The 26677-nt window shown below is 48.9% G+C and overlaps 1 protein-coding gene across 3 annotated transcripts in view; it reads right to left on the bottom strand.

The window, feature by feature from the left end:
- Positions 1-5888: 5888 nt before the first annotated feature.
- HECW2 (HECT, C2 and WW domain containing E3 ubiquitin protein ligase 2) overlaps positions 5889-26677 on the bottom strand; it is a 260292-nt gene continuing 239503 nt past the window's right edge. For all 3 annotated transcript variants that reach the window (XM_079782596.1, XM_079782597.1, XM_079782598.1), the window contains 5 exons: positions 25610-25756; positions 24383-24497; positions 21409-21494; positions 20366-20478; positions 5889-7642 (listed from right to left, as the gene is read on the bottom strand). In XM_079782596.1, coding sequence (XP_079638722.1) covers positions 7531-7642; positions 20366-20478; positions 21409-21494; positions 24383-24497; positions 25610-25756 — 573 coding nt within the window. In that variant the 3' untranslated portion in view covers positions 5889-7530. The remainder of the gene's footprint in view (positions 7643-20365; positions 20479-21408; positions 21495-24382; positions 24498-25609; positions 25757-26677) is intronic.

A 26677-nucleotide genomic window follows, 5' to 3' on the forward strand; every position in this document is an offset into this window, starting at 1 on the left:
AACTGGGTTTCAGATTTTTTAAAAGTATATAATAATGGAGGCAGATACACTTATCATATTAGAAGCACTTGGAGGTCAAAGGTTATAGAGGAATGTTATGATACAAAAACCAGGAAGTCAGTGCTGTGAATGCAATCTCTTGCTCGTCCCTTTCAATGACAATGTAAAACTTTCGTCAGTTATGCAGGGTGAGTCTTTGCCTTCGACTGCTCTCCTGTGACCCGTGAAATTCATTTTACTGTAAAATACAGAACCGAGTTTCAGGGCACATCTGCCCCATGAAACCTTGACAAGGATTCTCTTAACTCACATGAGTTAACACTAGTTAGTTTTCAGAAAGATAATGGTCAGCACAGATCATTTTTCAAGTATATCCTTCATAATTGTCTACCCTCATTGTATATATTTGCCTTTCCCCATCTCTTCATATGAACTGCCATGTCTTAATAGTGTTTTATTGATTTGGTCAATTATTCATACTACCAATCAAATATAAAAGATAATGTATTGATTAACTCAAGGGTTCCAAACTGATGGACCCACAAGGGAAATTTAGCCTATAGACATATTTGCTTTGATCCAACCGGTATTAAAAAGATCTAAAAAAAAAAAAAATCACACAATTTTAGATTTCTTAGTTTCTCTTTCCACACGGGACCTGAATCTCATGTGACTAGAATCTGCTTGAGCAGATTGGAATGCCCCCTTTAGGTAAATCTCAGCACTCTCTGTTGCTTACACTCAGCCGGTTTTACTCATTAAATACCTACTTGGATCCTCTACGTGTGTGACACATGCATTAGACTGGTGTTGGCGGTTGTGATGGTGTGCATACGTGTTTATGAAATAAACCTTCAACCAAGATGGCTTAACAAATCGTCTCAATCCATGTGAGAAAGGAGATTATATTTATGTCAACTCATTTCTTCAGCATGAGAAATGAGTTGCCTATCAAATAGCAAAATATCACTTTAAGAATAAAAAATAGATTCCTAATTATAAATATCATGAAAAGAAAACTTCCTATATCCACAAAGCTGCACACTAATCCCGAGACCTTTATCCCTACATTGTTTTCTTCCCGAGTTTTTTCTTCCCAAATGTATCACAGAAAAGTCATAATCTATTTTTTTTAGAAGAAGATTTATTTTGGATTAAGTGATTTCATGATGCAACATGGTTTTAAACAAAATAGAGATCAGTATGAAAATAAAATAAATTGTACACATTAAAATATCTTTCCTTCAAAGCATTTCAGAATCATAAAAAAAACACCACCACAAAAGCCAGGGGGTCAGATGAGGCTAAGAATACAGACTTCGCAGAAAACAAACAAGGAGTCTACATGTCAGAGTTCCAGGCTCCAGTTAATACCACCCGAGAATCATTTCTAGGATGTCAACCATCTGCATTGTTTGCTTAAAAAAAAAAAAAAAAGATGAACTTTAAATATAAGGTGAAATGAGAGCTGTATAATCTTAATGCCAATAACAAATGCCTCCCATTATTATTCTCTATGAAAAGTCACATTGACTAGGTATGAATTTTAAATCAACTCAACAAAACAGAAACATAGCTATTACCTATGGTAGACACAGTAGGTGGAGTTGGTGAAAGGAAATAGCAAGGCTTTAAAAAAATACATCACCTGGGCTCTACTGAAATCTTAGAAATAAATATGTTTGTTTTTTTCTTGCAGAGCCTTAATATTAAAAAGTAAGCATTATTATAAAATTAGATTAATACTTTCAGTAAGAGGCAAGAGAGATGCATGTATTTTCATTTACTTTGGAATGCCTGCATCCCTATTGTAAAAACATGTAATCTTATGTACGTTCCAAATATTAACAGCCTCAGATTTTACCTATGATAGCATATAAAGAAACATAAATAGGTTGTAATAACATCTTTTAGAGCATTAAGGTCCTAAAAGAACATTCGGTTCTGTGTGTTTCTTAGTTAATCCTTCCAAGGTATTTCTTGAATGTTATTCACCTCCCCCCATTTTTTTTTTTTTTTTTTTTTTGCAGAAGGTGATAGTAACCAGAAGTTTACTGATGATTCCTCATTAGCATCAGTAACAGCTGATTCAGTTTGAATCACACAACATACCGATCAACATGCCTCAGGGTTGTAATATCTTCAAAGAAAAATCGGATAGAAAGACTTCACCTGCCCAAGGCCACTAAAAGTAAAAACCACACACATAAATGTAGGGTTCCTGTGTTCCCCGGGAAACGGGGCCTGCCCATGCTGCTGACCTGTCTGTCCATCATGAAAGACAACTACTCTGCATCGTAAGTCTAAGCAAATGTCTCTTCAGTCTTGACTGACTTCCTGAAAAGTTGGAAACACTGACTGGGTCTCCATTTGAAATCCAGGAACCCAGTTCTGAGGTTTTCGCCTTCTAGATTAGCAGAGAACATTGAAGTCACCACTAGAAACCACGAGAATGTCTCAAAAGCTATTGGAACGTCCAAGAACGTCTACTGAAAAACAAATTCAGTGGAATAAGCCAAGCAACACCCTTTCCTCTAGTTCATGTGCGGAGTTCAATAGTAGTAACAATGCTTCTTAAGTTTAAAAATATCCACAACGGAATTTAATACTAAATTACTGACTCTCCCCTGATGGAAGCTCTGGCTAGCTCTAACAGTGGGGGCTACATTCTGTTTCCCAATACCAAAATGTCACCGACCTGCCGAACTTAGAAAAACGGGCTACTCCCAAGCAGCGCCCTCATTAGGCAACATGGCACGCTTTTCCTCAAAGTCAGAAACCAGATTGAAGTGCTTGCTCCCACCCCACCAGCAAGCCCTAACAGGATCCTCCCACCCCCGTTTCAGCCTTCCCCCCTTACAGTCCTCCCTGAACAGCTAGTCCCACAGGCTCCTGGAATGCAGTTACCACTCCTCAGTCTGGGCTGTTGTCAGTAATTAGCACTGCGTTCCTGGCGGGCAGGGCACGGTCTTTTTTGCTTTTTTCGTTTTTTTTTAATCTCCCAGCGGGGAGCATTCGGTTGGCTTTAAGCCACCATTTAGAAATGAGAAGCTTGACTGTCTCTGGGATCCCTTTGCTCCCAGGTTAGACAAACACACCTATCTGGAAAGCACAATCGAACCACAAGGTTAATGGATTTTGCAAAAATTGGGAATTTAATTGAAAGTGACAGTCTCGATTTAAACTCAGGTTTTATGGGAGGAAGGTGTCTAAGATCTAGTGTTTGCACTCATCACCTAAATCAGAAAGCAGATCAGAGAGCACGAAGGGCCGGAGACTCGGTTTGGAGATTAGTCTTCACTTGCACGCTTTGACTGTGCAGACTTCACAGATCTCTTAATGATCACATAGCATCATTCCACCTGCCTGGGGAATTTCCTGAATGGGGTTCAAACTGGAAAGATTTTTAGACTCTTCATTGTAAGATGTTTGTCTTAGTTAGAAGTGGTCACATTCTAAATACAGTTTGTGTAGAAAGAAAGAAAAAAAAATTGGATGACTGTGAGGACAGAGAGGAAAAAACCCCAACCCTGCAGTAGTTTCTTCATCCACATCACTGCCACCCCACTACCAGAGCTTTCTAGATCCATCCTTACTAAAAATGAAAAAATAAAGGAAGGCTTCTGATTAAAGTCCTTTTTTCCCCATGATGTTGCTTCCAAATAGTATTTGAGAAAACTAAACTGCTATACTATATAAATCCACCAAAAGCAATCAAATTGGGCACTGTTTTTCGTTTCTTATAACAAACAGTAAAATGCAACCGTTAAGCGTATGGGGAGTTTTTCCAGGAATGGACTGTACTCATTTCTTCACGGGCTTTTCTGAAGGCGTCACATTTTAGAGTGTTCGAAAAAGCGAGCCTTTGGTAGATGAATCATCTTGCGAAATTCACTGAAAGCGAAACATGCTGGTAGAAACATTAGCTCTCCATCTCTGGTGACGAAACCTAGAATTGTAACTATAAAGTACTGAAACATCTCACCAGCCAGCCACGAGCACCAGCCTCAAACCAGATGGGGACGTGATACCTTCGACCCCACGAAGTATGTGAGGATCCAGAGATGATGCGCCCGGAAGTCCTCTGACATTCTAACGTGCGATACAAGCAGGTGCTACCATCGCCGTTAACCATCTGAACGCCGCTCTACCATAAGGATGCTTACGCAGGTGACACAGATCTTCCTTCATTTATTACCGAATTCCTACTAAGTCGTCCTAGACACAACAGATGCTAAAAGGGATGGCCACGCTTCTCTGACCAAGATCCATTCGTCTTGTGCACAAGAAAAACGTTTGGCCCCAGAAGTGGGCCGGGCTCAAGGACTAGCATTTTTCACAGTGAAAACGGAAGGAACACTGGAGTGCCGATGGAAGGAACCGGAAGCGTCCAGATTTCACTTGGGCATTTCTTGGATAATTTGGAGATCCCCCAGTCGTTCCTTCAGGTTCAGCTCCCCACATGCACACTTTAAACCCTCGTGTATCCATGCGTCATGGGCTCCAACACTTGACCAGTATCAACACACTATGACATGCCTGTAGTCCCGCACAGAAAGGGCATTGATGTGACCCTCCTTCCTTCCTTGGCTATAAGCACCCACGTATGAAGCCTTCAGTGACTTCCCAGATGGAACAAGCCATTCTCTTCTCATTCCTTAATTGTAGGACAAACCAAATTTTATTAAAAATACTTTTTTGAACCTTGGTGCCTACTCCTCTAGACCATGAGCTTCTGAGGGCGGATTTTGAATTTGCAGCTCCATGATCGGGCACAGTGGCTGACATGGGGCGAATGCCAACACTGCGCCTCTCCTCTCATCTCAGAGATTCTCTGCGTACGTACACGATGCATCGCGACTCTCTTTTATGCTGTAAGACGGGGTGGTGTGAGTATCACTTAAGAGTTTCTTAAAGGAACAAGGCCATGCAGCGAATTACCCAGTTCATGGTCCAGAAGAAAAAGATATATGGATATTTCTATTTGTAGAGTGTATTCAAGTCTAAATTATTTTGTGGACATGATATTTAATATTCTAGAAAGTGATCATTGGACTTTTTGTTTTACTAGTGAAGAAAAATAGGCCAGTAACCATGGTGTTTTGAAAGACTAAGTACATCTTTGAGAACCCCCAATTCTGAGAACAGTAGCAGCTAGATGCTTATACTGTTATATGAGAAGTTGGATGCCCTAACAAATAAATATATTTGTTAGAAATAATTAAAGAGATACACTTTACTTCAAATTTCTTTTACCTGATAACGTGGAGTATGGTATCAGTGCCACAGACCAAAATGAAAGCTCACGTGGTCTATGAATGTATTTTTGAAAGAAATGCAACCTTCAATTTCAGCTGTTTAGAGAATGCCGGCTCTGAAACATCACATTACCATAAAAAATGTCGTTTTTTAAATAAAGTATATTATATTATTTTCCTTATAATGAAAACATATAAACAAGTAAAAATAATTTGCAAAATTAAAAATACTTACATTCATGATCAGTAAGTACACACTAACAGCTCCAGTTAAAAGTGTTTTCTCTTCCCTGTGTTTCTGGCCCAATGATCGGACACAGGGAACCTTCCCTTCCCACCTGCGGGCTCTGAGGGTCTTTATTCCAGAACATTTCCCCGCACGGCCGCATCTGCCTCTAGTGCAGGACCGCAGCCTGGGTGGTTTTCCTCTCGAGACTGCAGCAGTAAATGCGGCTTACCCAACGGGGAGGGGAGGGGGCAATCACTCTTCAAACTAACCCACAAAACCCACGCACGTGACCTTTATCAAGTGTAAGACCGCCAACATCCCATCACTAGGATCCCACGGCTCCGTGTAGCTCAGAGAAGTGGCCGGGCCATGCCTGTAAAACCATAAGCTGGCAAACCAAATGTCAGTCCAACGCCTTTATTATTCACAATGTAACGTCACTGCCGTGAGCCTCCGGTGAGGTATGGCCATCCGTCCAGAAATAAACAACGACGTGGGAAAAACCCGAAAGCAGTGGAAAGGAAGGACGCCCTCTGATAAAACGAAGCCAATGTAACGTTAGTGAGGTCACGCGGCGTCCGAGGTGCCCGAGGAGACTGTTTCCTTATGTCGGTAAGGAATCTGTGCATCAGCGAAAACACAGGCTTGGAAACGGAGTACCAAGGGCTTCCACCTGTGACGTCCTCAACTGACGAGGGAGCCGGAATTCCCGTTACTAAAGAGAGCTGACCCCTTAGGTGCTGCTGACGGCTCCCTCAGTGAGCTTGGGGTTGCATGATGCTGAACAAATAAAAAGTGGGGGGGTGGGGGGAAAGGGGGTACGAAATACCTTTATTAAATGCCCATCCTGTAAAGTGTCTGATGGATGGAAGAGTCTAATGCATTTTAAATAAATGCATAGTGTACGATCACATATCGTGAGCCTTAAAAAATTATTACTGCGATGCACAGTCCGGTGGTGGTAGACATGGCACGGTGGAGAAGTCTGGCTTCGAAGCTGTTTCCGGTTATCCTTGCCAAGGGATGGAGCTGCTGTCAGTCATCTTGTAACGTCCCTTCAACTTTGGTACATTCAGTGCAAAATGTTTCGGGGAATTGCTTTGTACCTTTATGAAAATCAAAGGCCCTTTGGTTCCCTGGACAGTGCTTCAGAGGAGACCGACGAGCGTGATGCCCACGGAAGCATGGAACATGGAAGTGGATCGGGCGACACGGACGGTAGGACAGGTGGGCTCCTATACACGCCTCAAAGAACGTAAGTATCATGAACCTATAAAAAAAGGGGACAGAACTCACCGTGGACTTTTTCCTGATATGCTGTGAGTTAATCGCTAGTTATTTAAAATAGTTTCCATGCATTAGAAAGCATAAATCTGTCGGGAGGAATGCCCTGTAGAACAGTTTGTCTCCAGCCCTGACGACGCACAGACCACTCTGCAGATCCATCGTCACAGACCACCCAATGGCAAACCTTTCGAGCTGCCTCCTGTCGACTTGGTTTCCTTTCCACTCGGGTCCCGTGGAAGCTGAAACCCGCGTGCACACCATGCAGGCACACAGAAGCAAGAGAAGGAATATTCTGTGGTGACGTGGGGGCGCACACAAAGGTACTTTCGGGAAATACACGTGTTTTTATTCCGTTATTGAGCTCGCACTAATCTGGAGATCGGGTCAAGGGCTGCCGGTTTGGCTTGAACCACGTTCAAGGTTAAGTTTCGAGATCCTCCCGAGTCCCTGCACAGTGACCTTGAGCTGACCCCGCTCAGGTTCGTCTTGGTCTGGGGACGCAACGAATGGGAAGAAGCGTGGCCGTCAGGACCTGCTGACTGAAAGACGGTTGGGCTGTCCCCTGGGCATCAAGCTCACCCCCATCCTTCAGAAAGGACGCCTCACCACGAGCCCGTCCCCAAACGTGGCTCAGACCTGCCAAGTGATGGCGTCACTCAGATGGAAGCACGCGCTGACCCTCCCGGTGGTGGGCCATCCTGGGAGGGCAGCTCCCCAACCCGCCTGTCCCCACGCAGCCGGGCACTGGGCTTCTGGTCACTCCAGTCCAAAGGTGCTGGTCTCTTCAACGGCTGTCAGGAGCTTCTCATACAGCATGGAGAACGAGGGGTACGGGGGGAGGTCCAGGCGGTTGAAACACGTGTGAGCTCTGTGAACAGAAGAAGCACATGGAGCTTAGGATGCTCAGGGTGATAGGAGATTGCCCTGTGTGTGTGCATGCGTGTGTGTGTGTGTGTGTGTGCGCGTGCGTGTGTGTGTGTGTGTGTGTGTGTGTGTGCGCACGTGCGCAAGCAAGTTGGTTTCTTGTCTATTTTCACGCTCTTTTTGGGGAAAAACTTTGAAAATATTTTGACTTGAAAATTCAGAGTTGAAAACAAAAATTCAGAATTAAATTTCTCTTCGGGGAACGGATATTTAAAAAGTGTGTTTTCTTTATATTTTCACAACCACTTATCCATTTGACATACACATTTGGTTTTTTTGTTTCTCTTGACATTTTTTTAAAGACATGCATATATACTCTTGCAACGACATTTATTTTCAGAATTGGCATTTGCATGGATGTTTCAAAAATCTATGGTTTCACGGTGTTTCATTTTCTGGGGCAGGGACGGGCACCGAGTATCTCTGAAGACCTGGCCATGGTGTGGATTCTCTGGAAATTCCCTGGCAGGACTTCCCTGTCAGTCAGGGCACCACTGCCGATGCCTTTGAATTCTGTGTATAATCTGTTTTCTCCTAAATCACAATGCAAAATAATGGCCACTTAAAACATTACATGAAGTATCCTTTTTTAGAAATACCCCTCCCCCTATTTTGCCTAGATAGGGAAAAACTAAGCTTTCCTGTTATTTGCACCTGAATCACAATAAAAAAATTGACGGTCTTCAAATAGTATATCTTATCAGGAAGCAAATCTACACTCTGACATGGAATAGGAGGCACTTTATTATGAATGTACAACAGCTTGTTTGTGGAGCTAAACTTTGACTTAAATGCTCCTGCCCTGGCCCAGTAGCTCAGTTGATTAGAGCATCATCCTTGATGTAAAAGGTTTGTGGGTTCAATCCCTGGTCAGGGTGCATACACGAATCAACCAATGGAAGCATGACTAAGTGGAACAACAAAGTGATGCTTCTCTCTCTCTCCTCTCTCTCTCTCTCTCTCTCTCTCTCTCTCTCTCTCTCTCTCTCTCTCTCTCTCTCTCTCTCCCCCCTCACTCCCCCCCTTCTTCTTTCTCTAAAAATAATGCTCCTGAATTAATATGGATTATCAAGAGCTATGTCTTAGTTAGAAGTGGTCAAGTTATAAATACAATTTGTGTAGAAAGAAAGAAGAAAAGAATTGGATGACTGTGAGGACAGAGAGGAAAAACCCCAACCCGGCAGTAGTTTCTTCATCCACATCACTGCCACTCCGCTAGCAGGGCTTTCTAGATCCATCCTTATTAAAAATGAGCTCTTCTTACAAAGCCACATTTACATTTCTGTTCTTATAAAGCACGTGTATACTTGTGAAGTCAATCAATTATGCCCCTGGACGCAGTGTAGTGTGGCAGTGGGACCATCGGAGGTTTGGAGCTAGCCTCGGGTTTGAGACCTAGCTCTACCAACCAGGATTTGGAGTGAGTTATTAAAACTCTCCGAAGCTCCATTTTCTCCCCAATAAAGAGAGTCACATCATTTGTCTCGGAAGGAGATGAGGATTAAATGAAATGACAGAAACATGCTTAATACAATGCGTGGCTCATCCTGTTTGACCAATTAATAAGAGATGCATTGTTAACTACACTTCCTTATCATCAAAAAGATTCACTCTAATTGCCTTCATCGAGTTGCCAAGAGAGAATCATGACTCATGGAAACGGTGAGAGAACAAAGAAATGAGGGGGCAGGTGTGTGCCCACACGGCCTATTAGAAGCAGGAATGTAAAGGGGCTCGGTTGTAAGAAGACCCGTTTTCGGACACAGCCACAGCACCAGCTCGGAGTTTACAACTCTTGTTATTACAAACTCTAGGACATTTGGAGGGGAAGTCATCTCATTAATATTTGCAGCCAAATACCTTTTTGTTGGAGGCAGCCGATCAATGGTTCTCTCTCATCATTGATGTTTCTATTTCTCTCTCCCTCTCCCTTCCTCTCTGAAATCAATAAAAATATTTTAAAAAAGAATAGTCCATTGTATGTATATACCAGTTTGTTATCCACATGTTGACAAACATCTGCTTGTTTCCATCTTTTAGCTACTGTACAAAATGCTACCACGATTTCCGCCTTGTGAGACACCGAGCAAAAGGCCCAGGTAAGCCACGCCCGGACTTCTGAGCCACAGAAGCAGTGATGGAACAGTTGTGTGCTGTTGGGAACTGCGACGTGTGTGGGAATGTGTTCTACAGCAACCGAAAACTCCTACAGGTCTCCAGGTCCAAGTCCAAGGAAAGGCGGCAGGGTCCTAGCTGAGATTCAATAGCATCACACCTGTCGAGGCAGGCAGGGGCAAAGCTGGGGGTGAACAGCGGCCTCTCGCAGTCCAGGTCCCTGAGCACAGACACAGGAATGCTGCCTGTCTCTGCAGCTCCTGCGTTACCTTTGTCGACATGAGTATGTTAGCCCCCAAATCCGTAAGCCTGGGCAGGCTTTTCTCTGAGGTCCGAGATCCCAACACAAAGGGAGGGACTGGACACCTTTCTTGATCCTCTTCGGTCCGGACACACTCGCAGTGGCTGGTCCCTGACCTAAGGCGATCACTGCCTCCCGAGGTACAGCTGGTTGTATAACATACGGTTACCCTAACTTAACGTTCCTTCTGAGCAAACTGGCCGGCTCCTCCTCTGACAAATGCCTCAGGAGGATGGAGAAAGTACATCTTGTAAAGGGGGAAACTGTGCAGAAAGACTAAATGGTTTTCCCAAGGTCAAAGTTGAGTCAGTGGCCAAATCAAGAGCAGGGCCTCAGCCTCGGGCTCCTAGGGGAAGTCCAGCATCAAACCCAAAGCAGGGATGCTCATGGGCTCAGTTCTTTCATTCTCGGACGCCTGTCAATTTCATCCCCTCCCGGACAGCAAACCGCTAGTCCTCCCCCTCCTACCAGACTGCATACATTTCGAGGCCAGGGATTAGCCAAATAAGCTTCAAATGGCTTTTAAATGGATTATTCAAAGACACTACGCAGTGTCAGCTCTGGGGAAAATGGTCCCCACTGGGTCCATCCAAAAAACCCTGGGAGATACCAGGGGATTTCTAGGTGCTTAGCTCTACCTCGGGCTCCCCAGAAAACAGCTACTCAGAGTGATAAGAATCTCCAGGAAGCTTGTTTACAATGGAGACTGGGGCTGCACCCTCCGAGATGGGGGGGGGGGCCGGGGGTGGACTCGGGACCTGCTTGTGAACTGTCACTCCAAGTGCGGCTGATGCAGGTGGTCTCCCTGCGGAGAGGCATCGAGTGGGTCAGAAATAAGCTCTCTGTGCCGGCTGTCCACACCAGCCAGCATTCTGTGCACTTGCAAAGAATTTCACAACTCCTCATAAACAAGGCAGCGCTGCTAACGAGGAAATTGAGGAATCGTGCGGTCAAGCACATTGCCCAATATCTACCATCGACGTGCCGTATGAGCCAAAAACAGGAAGGGAAAAAAAACAAAGCAAAACAAAACACAACCCTCGGAGGCTTTCACACCCCCTCCCGCCCCATTCCGCGTCCCCAGAAAACTCCAGCAGAGAGGAACAGCCGGCCTGGGACGGTGTTGATATTGGCAGCAAACACACCCCCGTCAGTCAGGCTCCACGAAAGGACATTTTCCAAACCTCCCCAAGGCGCCCCGCGCGGGCTCTAATGAGTTTACCTCACTTTGTCCTCCGCAGCCAGAGCCACGCGCGGAGGCCGGGCCTGAGCCGTCTGTGGGAAGTCACGCTGGCACCAACATAGGGAACGTGTAAACCCCCCAGACATCTGGTCTGGCCTAACAGATCTCTGGGTGCTTTCTGGATTCTTCCGATGTTCACCAGGAGGTCGCATTCGTACCCTCTCTTCTTTCCTAGAGATGGTCAGGTCTGTTACCCAAACCCAGCGGGCCACGTAGCACAGGACAACCAGGTGGTCTCCGATGGTTCACTGCATTTCTGTGTGTGTGTGTGTGTGTGTGTGTGTGGTGTGTGTGTGTGTGTGGTGTGTGTGTGTGTGTGTGTGTGTGTACTTACCTATTCATTTAGTCCCCATTTTCCCAGAAGTGAATTATGGTAGTTTATAAGGACTCAAAATATAAGACACAAAAAAACTATAATCAGGATCTTAAATTGAGAGAGAAAAAAGGACAGTAAATGCTGTGCTAGAAATAAGATGTATTTGAGTGCAATGAGGCCTTGCTATTTGCAACATAATTTAGAAAGTGTTTGTCAAAATTCTCTTTTTTTCCCCCAGTTGTCCGTGGTGCCTCATTCTTCAGAGTTTCAGTTTCCTTACACCTACTCCTGCCTCTGCGTCAAATAATTAAAAGCATTCTGGAAAATTCCTAAGGGATCTTGGAACGTACAGATTTGTCTAGAAATGCGAGGATTCCTGACCCCATGGACCAGTCAAGTCACAGTGTTATGTACCCGTTTTACCCCCGGCTGCCCCCCGAGGCCATGGGTGCCTGCAGCGTGGGCCACGGCCAGGGCACTCCCGGGAAGGCGCTGAGTGGGCCTGGAGGGGGAGCAGGCAAAGGGGGCTCGCCGTGGCCTCTCCGGAGCCTCCTAATTCAGCGCCCAGAGGTGCTCGGGCAGCACCCACGCCCCTTCGCCTGCAGGACCTCTTTTATTATTTCCCCCTGGAAGATCCCGTATTTTGAAAGCTTGTCGTTCCCATGCAAAATGCCCTGGTGAATAAAAAGTAATCTTTAATTTGTGTTCCACTTCATTCCCTCCTCTGTTCATTGAACAAACTTCCTGAGCTCACCCTGCACGCCGGGCACCGAGCTGCCGCCGGCAGGTGAGGATGATTGGTCCGGTTTCTGCCTACGAGGAGTCTGCACTCAGGCAGCAACATGTACAGACAACTGGGACCCCGGCAATGCCATGCAGTCCGTGCTCTGCACTCGGGGACCTGGCCACTGTGAGCCGGCGCTGAAATCCAGCCCCCCTTCGGCTCTGCTCGCCACACCGGGGGCCCTCCCTAGCTCAGGAGACCACAGACACCCCGTCTAACCGACCACAGGGTTCCCCGGGGCCCGCACACAACCCATCACAACACGACGCGTTTCAGGTCTGCGCCGCAGAGCCCAGGGTGCCGAGCTGGGGAGCACCTGTGGGTGCAGGTTTTCCTGATGGAGGAGGAGGAGGTGGCTGTTCGCAGCACAGGGACCGGAAGGGAGGTGTGAGGGAGCACTGCCTCCTCAGGAAACCTGAGAAGTAGGAGAGCTTGAGTGACAGGAGCCAAGGCCGCACCTGAAGCTGGAGGAGGAGGCGGGGCCACAGCAGGAAGCGAAGGGAGTCCCTGCAAAGGCCTCTCCACGCATCCCGCGGAAGAAAGGGAGCTGGGGTCTGGGTGTGGACAGCGATGTGGCGGAGGTGCCACTAACCAAGACAGGAGACCGGTAGGGGGTGGATGATGGATTCAGAGCTTGCATTCAGCCTGAGGAATCCCAAGGGACCAGCTACACGGTGATAACACTCCATGGAAGTAATCTGGTGACTGTTTTGCTAGCCCAAGGAGATTCATGAATGCAGATAAAGGTATAACCTCGGTTACGACTTTCAAAATATTCACAATTTCTCTCCCGCCCCCATTAATACTTTCTTCGGCCACGAGATTGAGAGCAGGAATTCCTGATAAGACTAGTGCACACATCTCTGTGTGACCCCTGGTGGCCCAGCACAGCCCCTGACCCTCGCCAGGTGTTCTCTGAATGAGAATCGATGAAAAGGAATTCTACGGCAGTTACTGCCCCACGAATGTGTCATGTGCCATTTGGTGCCAAGGCGGTTGGTTACCTGTCCATTTAAATATCCATCACTTCTCCCGCTGTGGTCCACATGGACAGAGACCAGCCTGTCTCTCCCACGAGGATCCTGCACACAGTCAATGCACGATGAATACCCCAAGGCTTGTTAGCGCCCTTCATAGTTCCAATTAGAATTAATGTCTTATTTTAAGGCCTCATTAGCTCACCTTGGCTAAAAGGCACCGGTGCCTATAAATAAAGTGTGTGTGGGGAGGGTGTTCCCAGCGTGGGAATTCCTGCATCCAGGGAGAAGAAAGTCTTCAAATTACCTATATTTATAAAAGCCTAATATGCAAAGTGTCCCCTCGGGAGTTCGACCAACCGGGAGTTTGATCGCTCACTACGATATGTGCGCTGACCACTACGGGGCGGCGCGGAACAAAGGAAGGCCCTGGCCGGCAGCTGCTAGGGACCCCTCTACTCGTGCACGAATTTCATGCACTGGGCCTTTCTTATAAGCAGGTAGCTGCTTCACCTGTGGGTGGTCCTGGGAAAAATGAAGAGTATATACTTTCTAAACATAAGAAATTAAAGCCAATAGAAGAAGCCCATGTAAGGAGCTGTTCCAGGCTGAGCACTCCTGGAAGTCCCAACAAAACAGAAACACCCTGGGGGGGAGACAGCACGTTGCTTACACACTCAAAGGTTGTGGGATGCCACACCAGCTCTGAAGGCTGGGGATGAGAAACGATAATAATACGGGCTACATTTATTTATTGCATGATGCGTTAGGCATCATTTTACGCACTTCGCATGTGTGATCTCATTTTATCCTCAAAATAATTTTGTGATGTGATGACTAGTCTCTATCCCAATGGTTCCGATGAGGATAGAGAGACACAAAGTGACTGTGGCATGTCTTGTCTGGAGCGGTCCAGAGTCACCGCCAGTTTCAACATTCAATAATTTAAGGAAAACAGTATTCACTGAGTGTCAATTATTTGCTAGGACTATGCCCTGGGGGCAAAGCCACGTTCAATTCAGACAAGGTCCTTGATCTCATAGCGTTCTATCCTAGCCGGGGAGTAGACCATCCACAGTAAACCAACCACGGACACAATGACTGGGTTGGGGTAGGTCCTCTGAAGGCACTAAGGTGTGGCAGAGCGACAGGTGCAGTTGGGGCAGGAGCCCGGAGGAGCTCTCTGAGCAGATCATGTCCGAGCTGAGACCTTGGGGATGAGAAAGAGCCGCCGGTAAAGAACCGGCAGGAAGAGTTCGTGCACCAAGTCCGAGTCTTGGGGAAGAACCGAGTTTGGCACATCGAAGAGCAGCAGGAAAGAGGCTGCTGGCTGTAGCGGGCGGAGGGAGAGCATAGGCATTGAGGCTGGAGTGTAGGCCAGACCAGGCCGCCGACCAGGTAGTCATCTTTGGCGAGGAGACTGGGAGGTGTAAGCAGGGGAGGGAGTGACCTTGACATTTCATATCACTCTGGTTGCTGAGCGCGGAAGGAACGCAGGATGCGCGAACAGAAGAGACGTTTAGCCAGCAGGTGCTGCGTGGTCCAGGGAAGAGGTGCTGAGGCATGGAGGGGGGTGGTGGGAGGAGATGATTTTGCCCTTGAGGCCAAGGAAAGGGGGATCACCACTCCCTAAGAGCTGTCCTGTCTGACCCTCACAAACGTACACTTTCAAGGATGGCTTGTGGGACAGCCCCCCAGGGACACTCTTCCTTCTGACTTGGGTTATCCTACTCTCCGTGTCTCGCAGCAATTAAGGTTTCTTTCACTCCGTTACATAACCACAAATGAGTTCCGTAGCCCTACTTTCTACACTAATGGCCGAAGAGTCCCTTTTCAGACACAGTCTGTTTTTGTGACCACTTTACCCACTTCCCAAGGTAAAGACCAGTCCAAAAGGCACAGGGCACCTGAGGATGGTTAATGAGGAGCTATTACTAGACATCGCCGACACATTTTTGCTAGCACACAGAATAAAGTAAAAGCTTAAAATACTCTTGTCAGACAGTAAGGACGGAATGAGAGGACGAGGGGAAAGGAATCGAAGAGGATCTCACGTCAGAGATTAAACTTCGGAACCGACTATACACTGAGTGGCCAGATTATAATGATCTCTGAACGCATAATAATCTGGCCACTCAGTGTGTATATATATATTAGAGGCCCAGTGCATGAATTCGTGCATGGGTGGGGTCCGGCCAGCCTGGCCAGGGACAGGGGACATGGGCAGTTGGCCGGCCTGCCTGCTGGTCGAACTCTTGGTTGAGGGGACAATTTGCATATTAGCCTTTTATTATATAGGATATACACTGAGTGGCCAGATTATTATGCGTTCAGAGATCATAATAATCTGGCCACTCAGTGTATATGAGAATCGTCTGCTGATTTCCCCTCAGACCACAAGGCACCTCAGCTGAGCAGCAGGTGGCGAGGACTGTGGAGCCCGAGGGGGGTGCCCCAAGGCGAATACAGAAAAGACGGGGCACCAAGGGGTCCCACCAGTGCCCACCTCTTGTTCTGAGACATTTTTAACTAAAGAAAGTGGCGCCGTATTACAGGATCCTCAGTTTCCCGCGTCCCGGCCGGCAGCTCACTTTGTCGGCAGACCATGCTCTCTGCACGGAGGAGGAAAAACCTGAATGACTGATGATGCAGAGCAATAGTTACTGACATGGAAAGATGTTCATGGTCAGTGATACCTGGTAAGCAAGAAGAGGTTACACACAGTATATGCGTGTGACTGTCTTTTCCTTTTTAATTGTGTGTATATGTGTGTATAGAAATGAGTGCAAGCACACACTTCAAAATGCTAGAGGTTATCTCAGTAGTGGATTTTATAGATATTTAACTTCTTGGCATGTCTCGGTGAACAGTTTCTTTTTCGTAAGAATAAAAAGCAGAGCTTTAAAAATGAAAAAAAAAAGCTGCCTTTGATCTTTAAAAGATAATTTTATCTTTTTAAGCTCTGTTCCACCAGAAAACCATCTCCCTGAGTTACCCACTTCATAATGAACTCTAGCTTCTGATTTCTTCCTTTGGGCCAGCATTTCATCCGCATTAACCTCCAGACTCAGCCGTCTAAAATCTCACGCTTCCCCCTCTGGCCAAACCCACGCGGTGGAGGAGGACACCAGGATGGAAGCTCCCAGCTCCTCTGCCCTCCTCCTCGGCCAGCTCCACACCAGGCGGGGAGGGCTGGCCCCGTACCGTCCAGGCTGGCCCGCCAGCCGCCTGCTTCTCAGGGTGTTTAAGAGCAGCTGCCCTGATGGGATTCTACTGCCCCCAAAGCCCATCAGAACCCCGGGGACGGGAAAGGAACAGAAATGCAGAGCACAGAGCGAGCTGCCCACCGCCAGGCCCGGGACGCACAGTGTGTGTGGCAGGAGCCTCTGCGGAGACAGCCCGCTGCGCCATCACCATTCATCATCTGGGCCCCAGTCCCTTTCCTCCCACAGAGAGGAAGGAGCCTGGATTCCGCACCACTGGCTTCAGAGACGACCGCGTGTACTTGGACGGGACCCCTGGGGAGCAGGGCTGGATTTACCGCCACCGCAGAGCGCGGCCAGGAAGCCGGAGCGAAGATGGGACTCGTCTGCTTGAGCTGGAAGGCCCTCTGTCACCCACGAATAGAAAGACGGACGCCCTGCCGTCTGCCAGGGCTGCCCGCCCCGCCCCCGACAGCCTCTGGGCTTTCCAGGGCACAGCCTCCATGCCCGACCTGGGATGACGCCAGACCTCTCCGAGAATCGACTGTTTGAGCAAGAAGGACAGCCACCCAGTCTGTACATTTTACATAAACGTCATCTCACTGACAAGTAAAAGAAAGGCGTTGGGGTTGACCAGCTTGAGACAACCCAGCTCTTCAATCCTGCACCTGAAGTCTATCAGGAAAGCGCCTGGGACATGGCGTGGGTGCCTCTGCTCTGGGCGTGGGAGGAATGGGCTCCCCAGACAGGGCCATCTCTTTAGACCAAGCGTACAGACCTTTTTCACACCAGCAACACCCCGCCCTGCACAAAGGTGATGACACTGTGATCGGTGAAGAAATCACTGCTGATAAAGAGGTTCTTCCTTTTATTGTTTTTTCCAACTGTACTTTTCCTGTGGAGCACTTGCTGAACCTTACAGAAGATTCAGAATAAAAGGTGAGAAAGATCAAAGAAGACCTACTATCCCCGAGGATGGGTATACATGTTATCTCACTCATCACAAGTACGCTGAGCAGAGCATTGCTGTTCCTACTCTTCACGGGGGTGGGGGGGGGGCGGGGGGAGAACACCTAGACTTTGCTCAGGATCACAGAGCCAGTGATCGGCGGGCTCAGGTCGGCAGCCATGCCTGTCCACTGGGCCATGTGCGTGGACTCGTGTGCAGTACGACAGCCAGGCAGCTCTCTCTCCTCTCAGACTGAAAAGTTGGAGCTTCTCACAGACCGAGTGGGAACCCAGACTGCCTTCCTGCTGTGCCTCAGATGATCGTTCTTTATGCGATGTTATAATCTGGGTGAAACCAAGACTCTAGAACCAGCTCCATTCACAACAAGAAGGGAAGAAGCACCATCGATTGCCCAACTCTGTGTCGGCAACAGCACTGCCCGTGAGTCAGCACAGACTTCCTGGCGCTCCCGGGGAAGTGACAGGCGCCTCCAGCCCGACCTCCGAGAGTCTCCCACCGCCTGTTGGTGTTTCTTCTTGTTCAACCAAACCTCAGATGCCACTTCCCCTCCTCTCCCGCCTCCCCGCCCCCCTTTTTATAGGTGAGGACACTGAGGTCTGGAGAGCAAGAGATCTTCTAGGTCCCAGAGTCAGGTGGTGGCAGAGGGGAGGATAGAACCCAGGTCTTCTCACTCCCCATCCTGGGCTGCTCCCAACCTCTCCTGCCTGATACACGTGACAGGTGATGGTACAGACACCATGATGGCAGCCGGCAGCCATTGACCGGATGCTCATCGGGGCCAGGACCAGCAGCACATGCTTTAGATGAAGGATTTCATTCAATCCTCAGAATGACCAGCCTACAGGGAAGAGGAGGAAACGGAGGCTCGGAGGGATTGAGCAACTTCTCCAGGACCCCCTGGGGCACGAAGGCCCTGGGACAGAGCCCAGGCCCTGGGGCTACAGCTGCATGTCTGTCCCAGGCTGCCTCTCGGCTCACCCGGTGTGGTGGGAACTGCAGCGATTCAAGGTGCGCAACCCATCTCTCTGCTTCCTGTTACAGGTTGTCCCATCTGCTTTCCGGAAGCAAATCTCTGCAGAACCAGAACTCGCGAGAAAGGGACGCAATCGCTCTGCCCTTTCCTGCTCCTTGGTGCCCAGGCCTGAGCTTCCCTGAGCTTCTCCACAGGGTGAAAGGCCCAACTTGGTATCTGCATCCATCTATCTATCTATCTATCTATCTATCTATCTATCTATCTATCTATCTATCATGTGTGTATCTGCTTTTAGATACAAACATGAGTTTAAGGGGGAAAAGGACACGGTTCAGGCACAAATAAAATAGAATCATCCTTTAAATGAGGAAACTACAGGCTGCCGAGAGTGGAACGCCAGGTGTGCCAGGTGGTATCCAGGGGTTTCAGGCACACCAGCTGGTGCCCGGGTGTCTCAGTGCCGCGCCTCTGCTCACAGGCCGAGGTGCACCAGGGTGGCGGAGGAGGCTGGGGCAGCCCCGGGCTCCCACGATGCATCGCTCTCTGCATCTGTGTCTTCAGCATCCTTTTCTCAGGTGTGATGCTTGGAGCAGGATTCTCAAAAACTAGCGTTTTGCAGTTGCCAAGAAGAAAGTCTTGTTAACAGGTTTCTTAAAGCTGTTTGTGCTTAAAGGAAACTGGGGATGAACTCGTGGGAAGATCGCTCAGCCTCTAGAGTGCAGGTTTATTGGCAGTAAAATGAGAGGCAACCTGAGGTCCTTTTTACCTCAAAAATTCTACATGATCACCGCAGATCAGAGAAAGCAGGTCTAACACCGACTCCTCCATCCGCCCTGTTCACTGGCTCCCTCCAGTTCTTCTGCTCCAGCTCCAGTTACCGCCATTCAGCCCCAAACACTTTCTTGTTCATAAATAGTGCCACACCTTTACGGCAGTAAGACTCTTACACATATTAGTAGCAACAACAAAGCCCCTTTTTCCACGCGAAGGAAATGTCATCTTGTTATGAATGAGAGTGCAATGCAGAGAGCATTCCCGCGGAATTAAGTCATGGACAACAGAAGCTACCAAGGTACACAGCACATTCACATGATTTAATATTCTGCAGAAACCCCACGGTGATTCTGAGTGAAGGAATTCTAAGTAGTTATTAATATAAACTTCCCACCAGAGGTTCTGGAAACATCTAAATTAGAGCCACAATCGTAATGATGACCAACATGGCTTTGATAAAGCTAACAAATGCTTTAGTCTTATTGCATTTTACATTTTAAGCTATGTGTTTATGTATGTTAACTATGACCAAGAAGATCAATCCCTCTACCCCCATTTAGAAAGGTAAATCAGCAAATGAGATAAGCTTATTCTAAAAGCTTGTCCCACTCTCTCAAACTTTTAACATGAAACAGTCACTAATACACTGAGTGGCCAGATTATTATGATCTCTGAACGCATAATAATCTGGCCACTCAGTGTATATCCTATATAATAAAAGGCTAATATGCAAATTGTCCCCTCGACCAGGAGTTCGACCAGCAGGCAGGCCAGCCAAGCGCCCATGTCCCCTGTCCCTGGCCAGGCTGGCCGGACCCCACCCATGCACGAATTCATGCACCAGGCCTCTAATACACACACACACACACACACACACACACACACTGAGTGGCCAGATTATTATGCGTTCAGAGATCATCATAATCTGGCCACTCAGTGTGTATATATGTGCATGTGCATAACTTCCTAGAGCAACGTGGTGACAGCAAAGAACGGTTGTTTGCACTTTACCTGGGAAGCGCGGTGATTTTCCCCCACTTTTCCACACAGAACCTTCTGGGGCCATTGCTTCCTCGGAGAGAAGCGAAGCCTTCGTAGGGAATGCTGGACGTGCCCGTCACGAACTACCGACGAGAAAACAGGAGGAGGAGGAGGTGAGGCCCAGCGACCAGCGGCCCAGGAAGGCCCGCGTCCCCACATGCCGAGCTCCCGCCCCGCCGCTGGGGAAGCTGGAGACAAAGCTGATGCCGGGCACCTTGGAAAGGGAGAGGGGTGGGGGCCTGAGAAGAGAAAGCCTCCGGACCGCTGACCAGCTCGGGAGCGTACCCCAGGGGTGGGTCCCACTCCACGTGAATGAAGTGGGCGTGTCAATTAACCTACGTCTATCGGGCATCAGCCCCTCGTCAACTCGGGGTGGCTTTTTAAAAAGTGACGACGAAAGGAAATGAAAAAGAACTTCTGGGCCTGCCAATGTGAGGGCAGGTCCTTGACCCAGAGCAGCGAAGACTCCGCCTACGGGTAAGGCTCCGTCTGAGCGCCCAGAAGGCTTCCTCGTGTCTGATGTCTCTCCAGCTGCAACCCACCAGCGACTGCCCGGGGTGACTATAAACACCGCAAGAAAATGAGTTCGTTTTCCCAGTGTCCTCCACCTGCACTGTTCTCCCTAATTTGTTGAGAGGCAGGAGGCGGGGAAGAAAGGGCTCTTTATCAAGGAACTGGGTCACTCCTTAAGGGACCGCGCGGAGAGCACCTGTGGCTCAGGGTGCTGGCCTGCGGAGGGCCCGGGGACTCTCGAAAAGGGCCACCCCGGGTCCCTGCCCTGGAGGTGGCACTTCCTCGCCTCCCTCCTAAAAGGCGTGGACCTGGCTGGGGATGTTGTGCCCCGTGATGGAGCCCAAGGAACGTGCCATCCGACGAGTCTGGAAACCGTGCAGCCCACACTGGCACATAAACACGGGATGGATTTATCGGGTGTCCTCAGCAAGTATTAAAAACACGCAATTCCAACAGTAATTCTACGGATGCATGAAAAAGACGAACTAATGGCATCTTACCTGTAACAACCGCAGCCGCTGTTCATTGTTGAATCTCTCCACCGCCGCCCAGAACCACCGGATTACAATGTGATTGTCGTGGTACCCTAGCGAACCAACCACAGAAGCCTGCGTTACTTTGGCTTTTCTAGCCTAAGCCACCATGACGCACTGGAAAAGGACCCCAGACACATATCCTCGCCTTGGACTCCTTGAAGGTCACTGATAATGTAAGACTAAGGAGAACATCATAAACATGATTGTATGCGTGTCAGAAGTCCAGCAAACACAACAATGAGTGACAGCCAGAGGCCCCGTTTCCTTGTAGTGTCACCAAATACAGCGAGGGGAGAGGAGAACCACAAATGAGGGATGTTAACCCTATCGCCTCTGAAGAATATAACCGCTGTGACTGGAAATGCTGAACTCTCTGGGTCATTCATTTAAGAAATAGTTTGTGAGGGTCGCTATGCCAAGTGCTGTACCATGATTGGGGGTACAGTGGCCAAGAAATCAGACCCTCACAGGGCTTCTGGGAAAGGAGAGACACATTAATCAAATAATTATACTGCCGGGCCAGTGTGGCTCAGTGGTTGAGGGTGGACGCATGCACCAAGCGGTCACCGGTTCGATTCCTGGTCAGGGCACATGCCTGGCTTGCGGGCTCAATCCCTGGTGGGAGGTGCAGCCAGGGATCGCGTGGGAGGCAGCCAATCGGATGGTCATGTTCCTCTCTCATCGATGTTTCTCTCTCTCGATTCCTTCCTCTCTCTCTTAAATCAATAAAAACTTATTTAAAAAAAATAAAAACTATACAAATACATAATTGCAAAATATTTTAAAACTACATAGAACATTCATATTGTTTAATCAAATTACTTTTTAATAAAAAAGGAAAAGAAATTGCACTACTTTAATTCCTTCGACTAATAAATCCCCAATAACCTTCAACCTAAATATTACTTTTATTCCATACCTAAGTAGCATTTAACAAAATGTTAAAAGTGTCATCCCATGGGTGGATTAAGGAAGTAGTTGTAGATGCCCGTCCTATCAATAAAGAAAAACTACGCTCAGAGACACGGCTCAGAGATCAAGATACAGTGAGTGGTTCAAACCAGTGAACTGACATATCCATCAATATGCATCAAGCCACGGGGATTCTGGGTTGGGGGAAGTCTGCTGCACGTGTTGCAGCGGCCGCAGGATCTGGGACCCTTCCTTCCTGCTTCCCCTTAGACCAGTTATGCTCAGTGCCCTGGGGGGAGAGAGGGGTCCCAGCGAAGGGCAAACAAACCAGGTTGCGGGTGGGGATGCTTGGCCAGCTCTGCGGTGCTGAGCAAACAGCTTCCCCATCTCCACAGCAGCGCACTGGCCCTGGATTTACAGCCGGACGTTCTCCGACCCCATGCACCGGCCCTTCGCCGCCTCCCTTCGCTGTGTGTGCCCAGCCGCGTGGAGGAGGAGGAGTGTCTCACTGGACCCCCACAGACCGCTGCCTCACGGACACGGGGCGAGGGGCAGGGAGCCCCTCTTCTCGCAGTGCCACGGAGCGGGGCTGGCAGGCATGGCAGCTGGGTGCCCCACCCCTCCGCACCCCTCCCCAGGAGTTCATCTGATAAGCTCTACAATAACCAGAGAAATAGGTACTCGATGAGTCACACGCGGTGAATCAGCGTTTATTCTAAGAGTGGCTGCCTGGATGAATGGCACTGCCAGCAGAATCGCCCGGGGTGGGGAAATGAGCCAGTGCTGTGTATGGTAACGTGCAAGTTATGGAGAGACTGGAGAAACGGAGTTCTAGTTAGTGAACGTGTTTGGTTAACCAAGTGCGAGTAACCAAGGCCGTCTACGGATTGTCCTGTGGGCCGACTGGACGAGACGCGCTACGGCAACTGGACGCTGCCTCGCAGAGACCACGGCCAGCAGACCGCCTGGCAGCACCGCAAGCCGGGAGGGCCTCGCACACGCAAGAACAGCAGCCACTGAGCGAATGCCAAGCTACGTTTCACTCCGAACCTTTAACGCTGTGCTTTGAATTTCTGTGCCAATGGACAGGCAACTAGAGGACTGTTCGGCGATGAGTTCAGGGACTTCACGTTTGTCTGTTTCACTCTCGGAGCTCAGAGCTGGCGCTGGCCCCGCACACCCTGAGGGCGGAAACCAACACCAAACCTACACAACCACAGCCGCTACTCGCCACGCCTGCCCAGGGGCTCGCGATGGCGCGCTGCCCTTCGGGAGCTGTGCTCTTCCTTTGCTTACACTCAGGAGTTTACCTGTAGCTCTCGGTTACCATCAGACCCTTTCCAAGTACACGGACTCAGCACCCAGCTTCAGTGGCTGGGCTCCCGTTCCTCACGGAGAGTCTGCACCGCCCTCCGCAAAGGCCGCCGCTACGCCTCCCATGCGGTGGAGGGTCCTAGAGGGCAGCCTTTAGCCACCCTTCCAGCAGCTTCCTTCCAGTGGACGTGAGGCCTGACTGGGGAAGGGCTCGTCCAGGAAACCACTTGAACTGTGAGAGGCACGCCCTGCTCCATTCACGTGTCTCCACCGCGAAGCACAGCTGCCAAGCCGCTCAGTTAAACGTAGGAGCACGGCCTTGGCGTGTTAGGGAGCCGGGGGGTGTGCCTCTCCGAGCGTTAGAGCGGAGGGAGACGACAGGTGCAGTCTGAGCTAGCTCCCTGGTGCTTCCCCACCAACACCAGAGAGCAATTAATCAGTGCTCCGACGGGCGCATTTCTTCACCCACAATTCAGCGTGATGACATCCCGAGATGGGGCGTAAACAGGCCTTCCTCCCCGGGGCGGATGCGGTAACCAGGGCGAGAAGGGGGTGTCCCTAGCCCCAGGTCTCCAAGGAGAAGCGCCAGACCTATGATGAGGTGCAAGTGTCCTTGCTGTCCCAGCCTCGGACCAGCAGCCGAGCCCTCGGCCTCTCTTCCTTCTCCAGCTTAGCACCCAGCCCCCCCGCCCGCCCCCCGAGCCCGGGTCACCTCCTCTGTACTCCGTGTTGTTCCTCCAGTCACTCAGGTCGATTTCGGCGGTGCCCGCAATGACCAGCTCCAGTTCCCTCGCATCGAACACAGAGACCAGCCTGGCATCCACCACCTGTGGGACAGCAAGAACACGGGGCACAGCTCAGGCCCCCGGAGGAGGCCCAGCGACAACCCCGCCTCGCCAGGAAAGGAGGGCACGCGGAGTTTGGGGAATACGAGGGATACGCCCTGTAGGCGCTTTAAAAACGGCAAAGCTCTCGACACATATAAGGTATTTTTAGCACAAGGTCGACAAGATGTCTCTCAGCAGAATTTTTGTTTCATGGTTGAGCACTGATTAATCTAGTTTGTTTTTCTTTTCTAAAAAAAAGATCTAGTGCTGCCGAAACTGGTTTGGCTCAGTGGATAGAGCGTCGGCCTGCGGACTGAAAGGTCCCAGGTTCGATTCCGGTCAAGGGCATGTGCCTTGGTTGCAGGCACATCCCCAGTAGGAGGTGTGCAGGAGGCAGCTGATTGATGTTTCTCTCTCATCGATGTTTCTAGCTCTCTATCTCTCTCCCTTCCTCTCTGTAAAAAAATCAATAAAATATATTTTTAAAAAATAATAATAAAATAAAAAAGATCTAGAGCTGCCCGCCCGGTGTGGCTCAGTGGTTGAGTATCGGCCTAAGAACCAGGAGGTCACAGTTCGATTCCCAGTCAGGGCACAGGCCCGGGTTGTGGGCTCGATCCCCAGTGGGGGGCATCCATGATTCTCTCCCATCACTGATGTTTCTCTCTCTCTTTCCCTCTCCCTTCCTCTCTGAAATCAATAAAAATATATATTTTTAAAAATAAAAAGACCTAGTGCTCCTCCGGAAGAAGTCACACGGATACTGGATACTTGTGACGCCTGTGCAGGCCCTCCGATACAAGATTTCACATGCAGAGCATGACATGTGGCTGTCTGCATCCAAGCAGGCGCCAGACGCACGGCATACATGTTACCAGTGGTCTTCGAACTGTCAAATGCTGTTTGAGTTCAGGCCGTTTTAGGTCAATGCTCTCTGGTAACAGGCATGAAGCTTTCTGTGTGTGTTCTCAAAACGCGCAGGACAGAACACTGGAGAAGATTTTACATGGAAAGAGCCACCATAAGCACAGCACACGGGGCAGCACCGTGGGTGGGCTGCGGCCTCGGGGACGTGGCCCGGGAGCCCCTGCCCCGCCCCGCTGGCGCCGCACCTCGTAGAAGCCGCGCACCAGGCTCTCCGTCTGCTGCACCACGCCGCGCTCGATCCGCCACTTCACCATCCGCTCGATGTACTCCTTCTTGTTCTTCTCCGTGACCGGGATGTTGGCACCCCCGGGCTTCAACTCGCGCTCCGTGATCTGGGGTGACACAAGAGGACCGACAGTCAAGCAACCCCTCGCGGGGGTGAGAACGCTGTCCCGCAAGCAGGCGTGAAGGCCGCCCGGCCCACGCTCACCCCACGCCCCAGTAACACCGGGCATTGAGCGCAGGTCCAAGAGCCTCCGTGGCTAAAATATATGTAGCCGGTGGCGAAGGTTAAGTTTTAGAAATCCTGCCTGAACAGATAAGCCTTTTAAATGATGATAAATTGGTTCCAGATTCTGGGCCACTGCTAGTTGGATATTTGACAAAAACGCATTTTCTCGAATTCCTTTAGGGTTTCGAATCAACCACACATAGAAAGCCCATATTTAGGTAAAGACTGACTTTAAGGAAACAGAATTCCATTCAAGTGAATATTAAATTGAGGACTTCTTTTCCAAAACACGAAATTCAGGAAAGCAACCAAATATTAGTGTCTAAATAAGATTATTACTTATGGACTATTATGTAATTTCCGAAAGAAATCTTTTAAGCAACCCTTCCATGGACTTTGTAAAAAAAATCAACATTGGTGGAAGGGTCAATATTTTCAAACCTTCACTAAAATATTGTTTACTTTCCCTCAGCTTCGAAATCATCCATTTCAGTTCTGAAAAAGGAATGAGAGTTAAATCCAAGTGCCAATTAAGTAATTGTGTTTAAGGCACATTCTAATACCTTCAACATTGTGTTTAAGGCACATTCTAATACCTTCCATGGATATTTTCGTTGGAAATAAAAGGATCGCTTACAACACACAAAGAGTTGTCACACTCTGTACGCTAGAACACCTTCATCCGCAGTTGGCATTAGAGTCATCTTTGCCACCACGATGATTGTAACTGTACATAAACCTGGCTTTAAACAACCCAGCAAGCCACAAGTAAATACACATCTGATCTCAGCCACTAAGTCAT

This window comes from Cnephaeus nilssonii (genome assembly GCF_951640355.1).
Source record: "Cnephaeus nilssonii genome assembly, chromosome: 10".
Classification (NCBI taxonomy): domain Eukaryota; kingdom Metazoa; phylum Chordata; class Mammalia; order Chiroptera; family Vespertilionidae; genus Cnephaeus; species Cnephaeus nilssonii.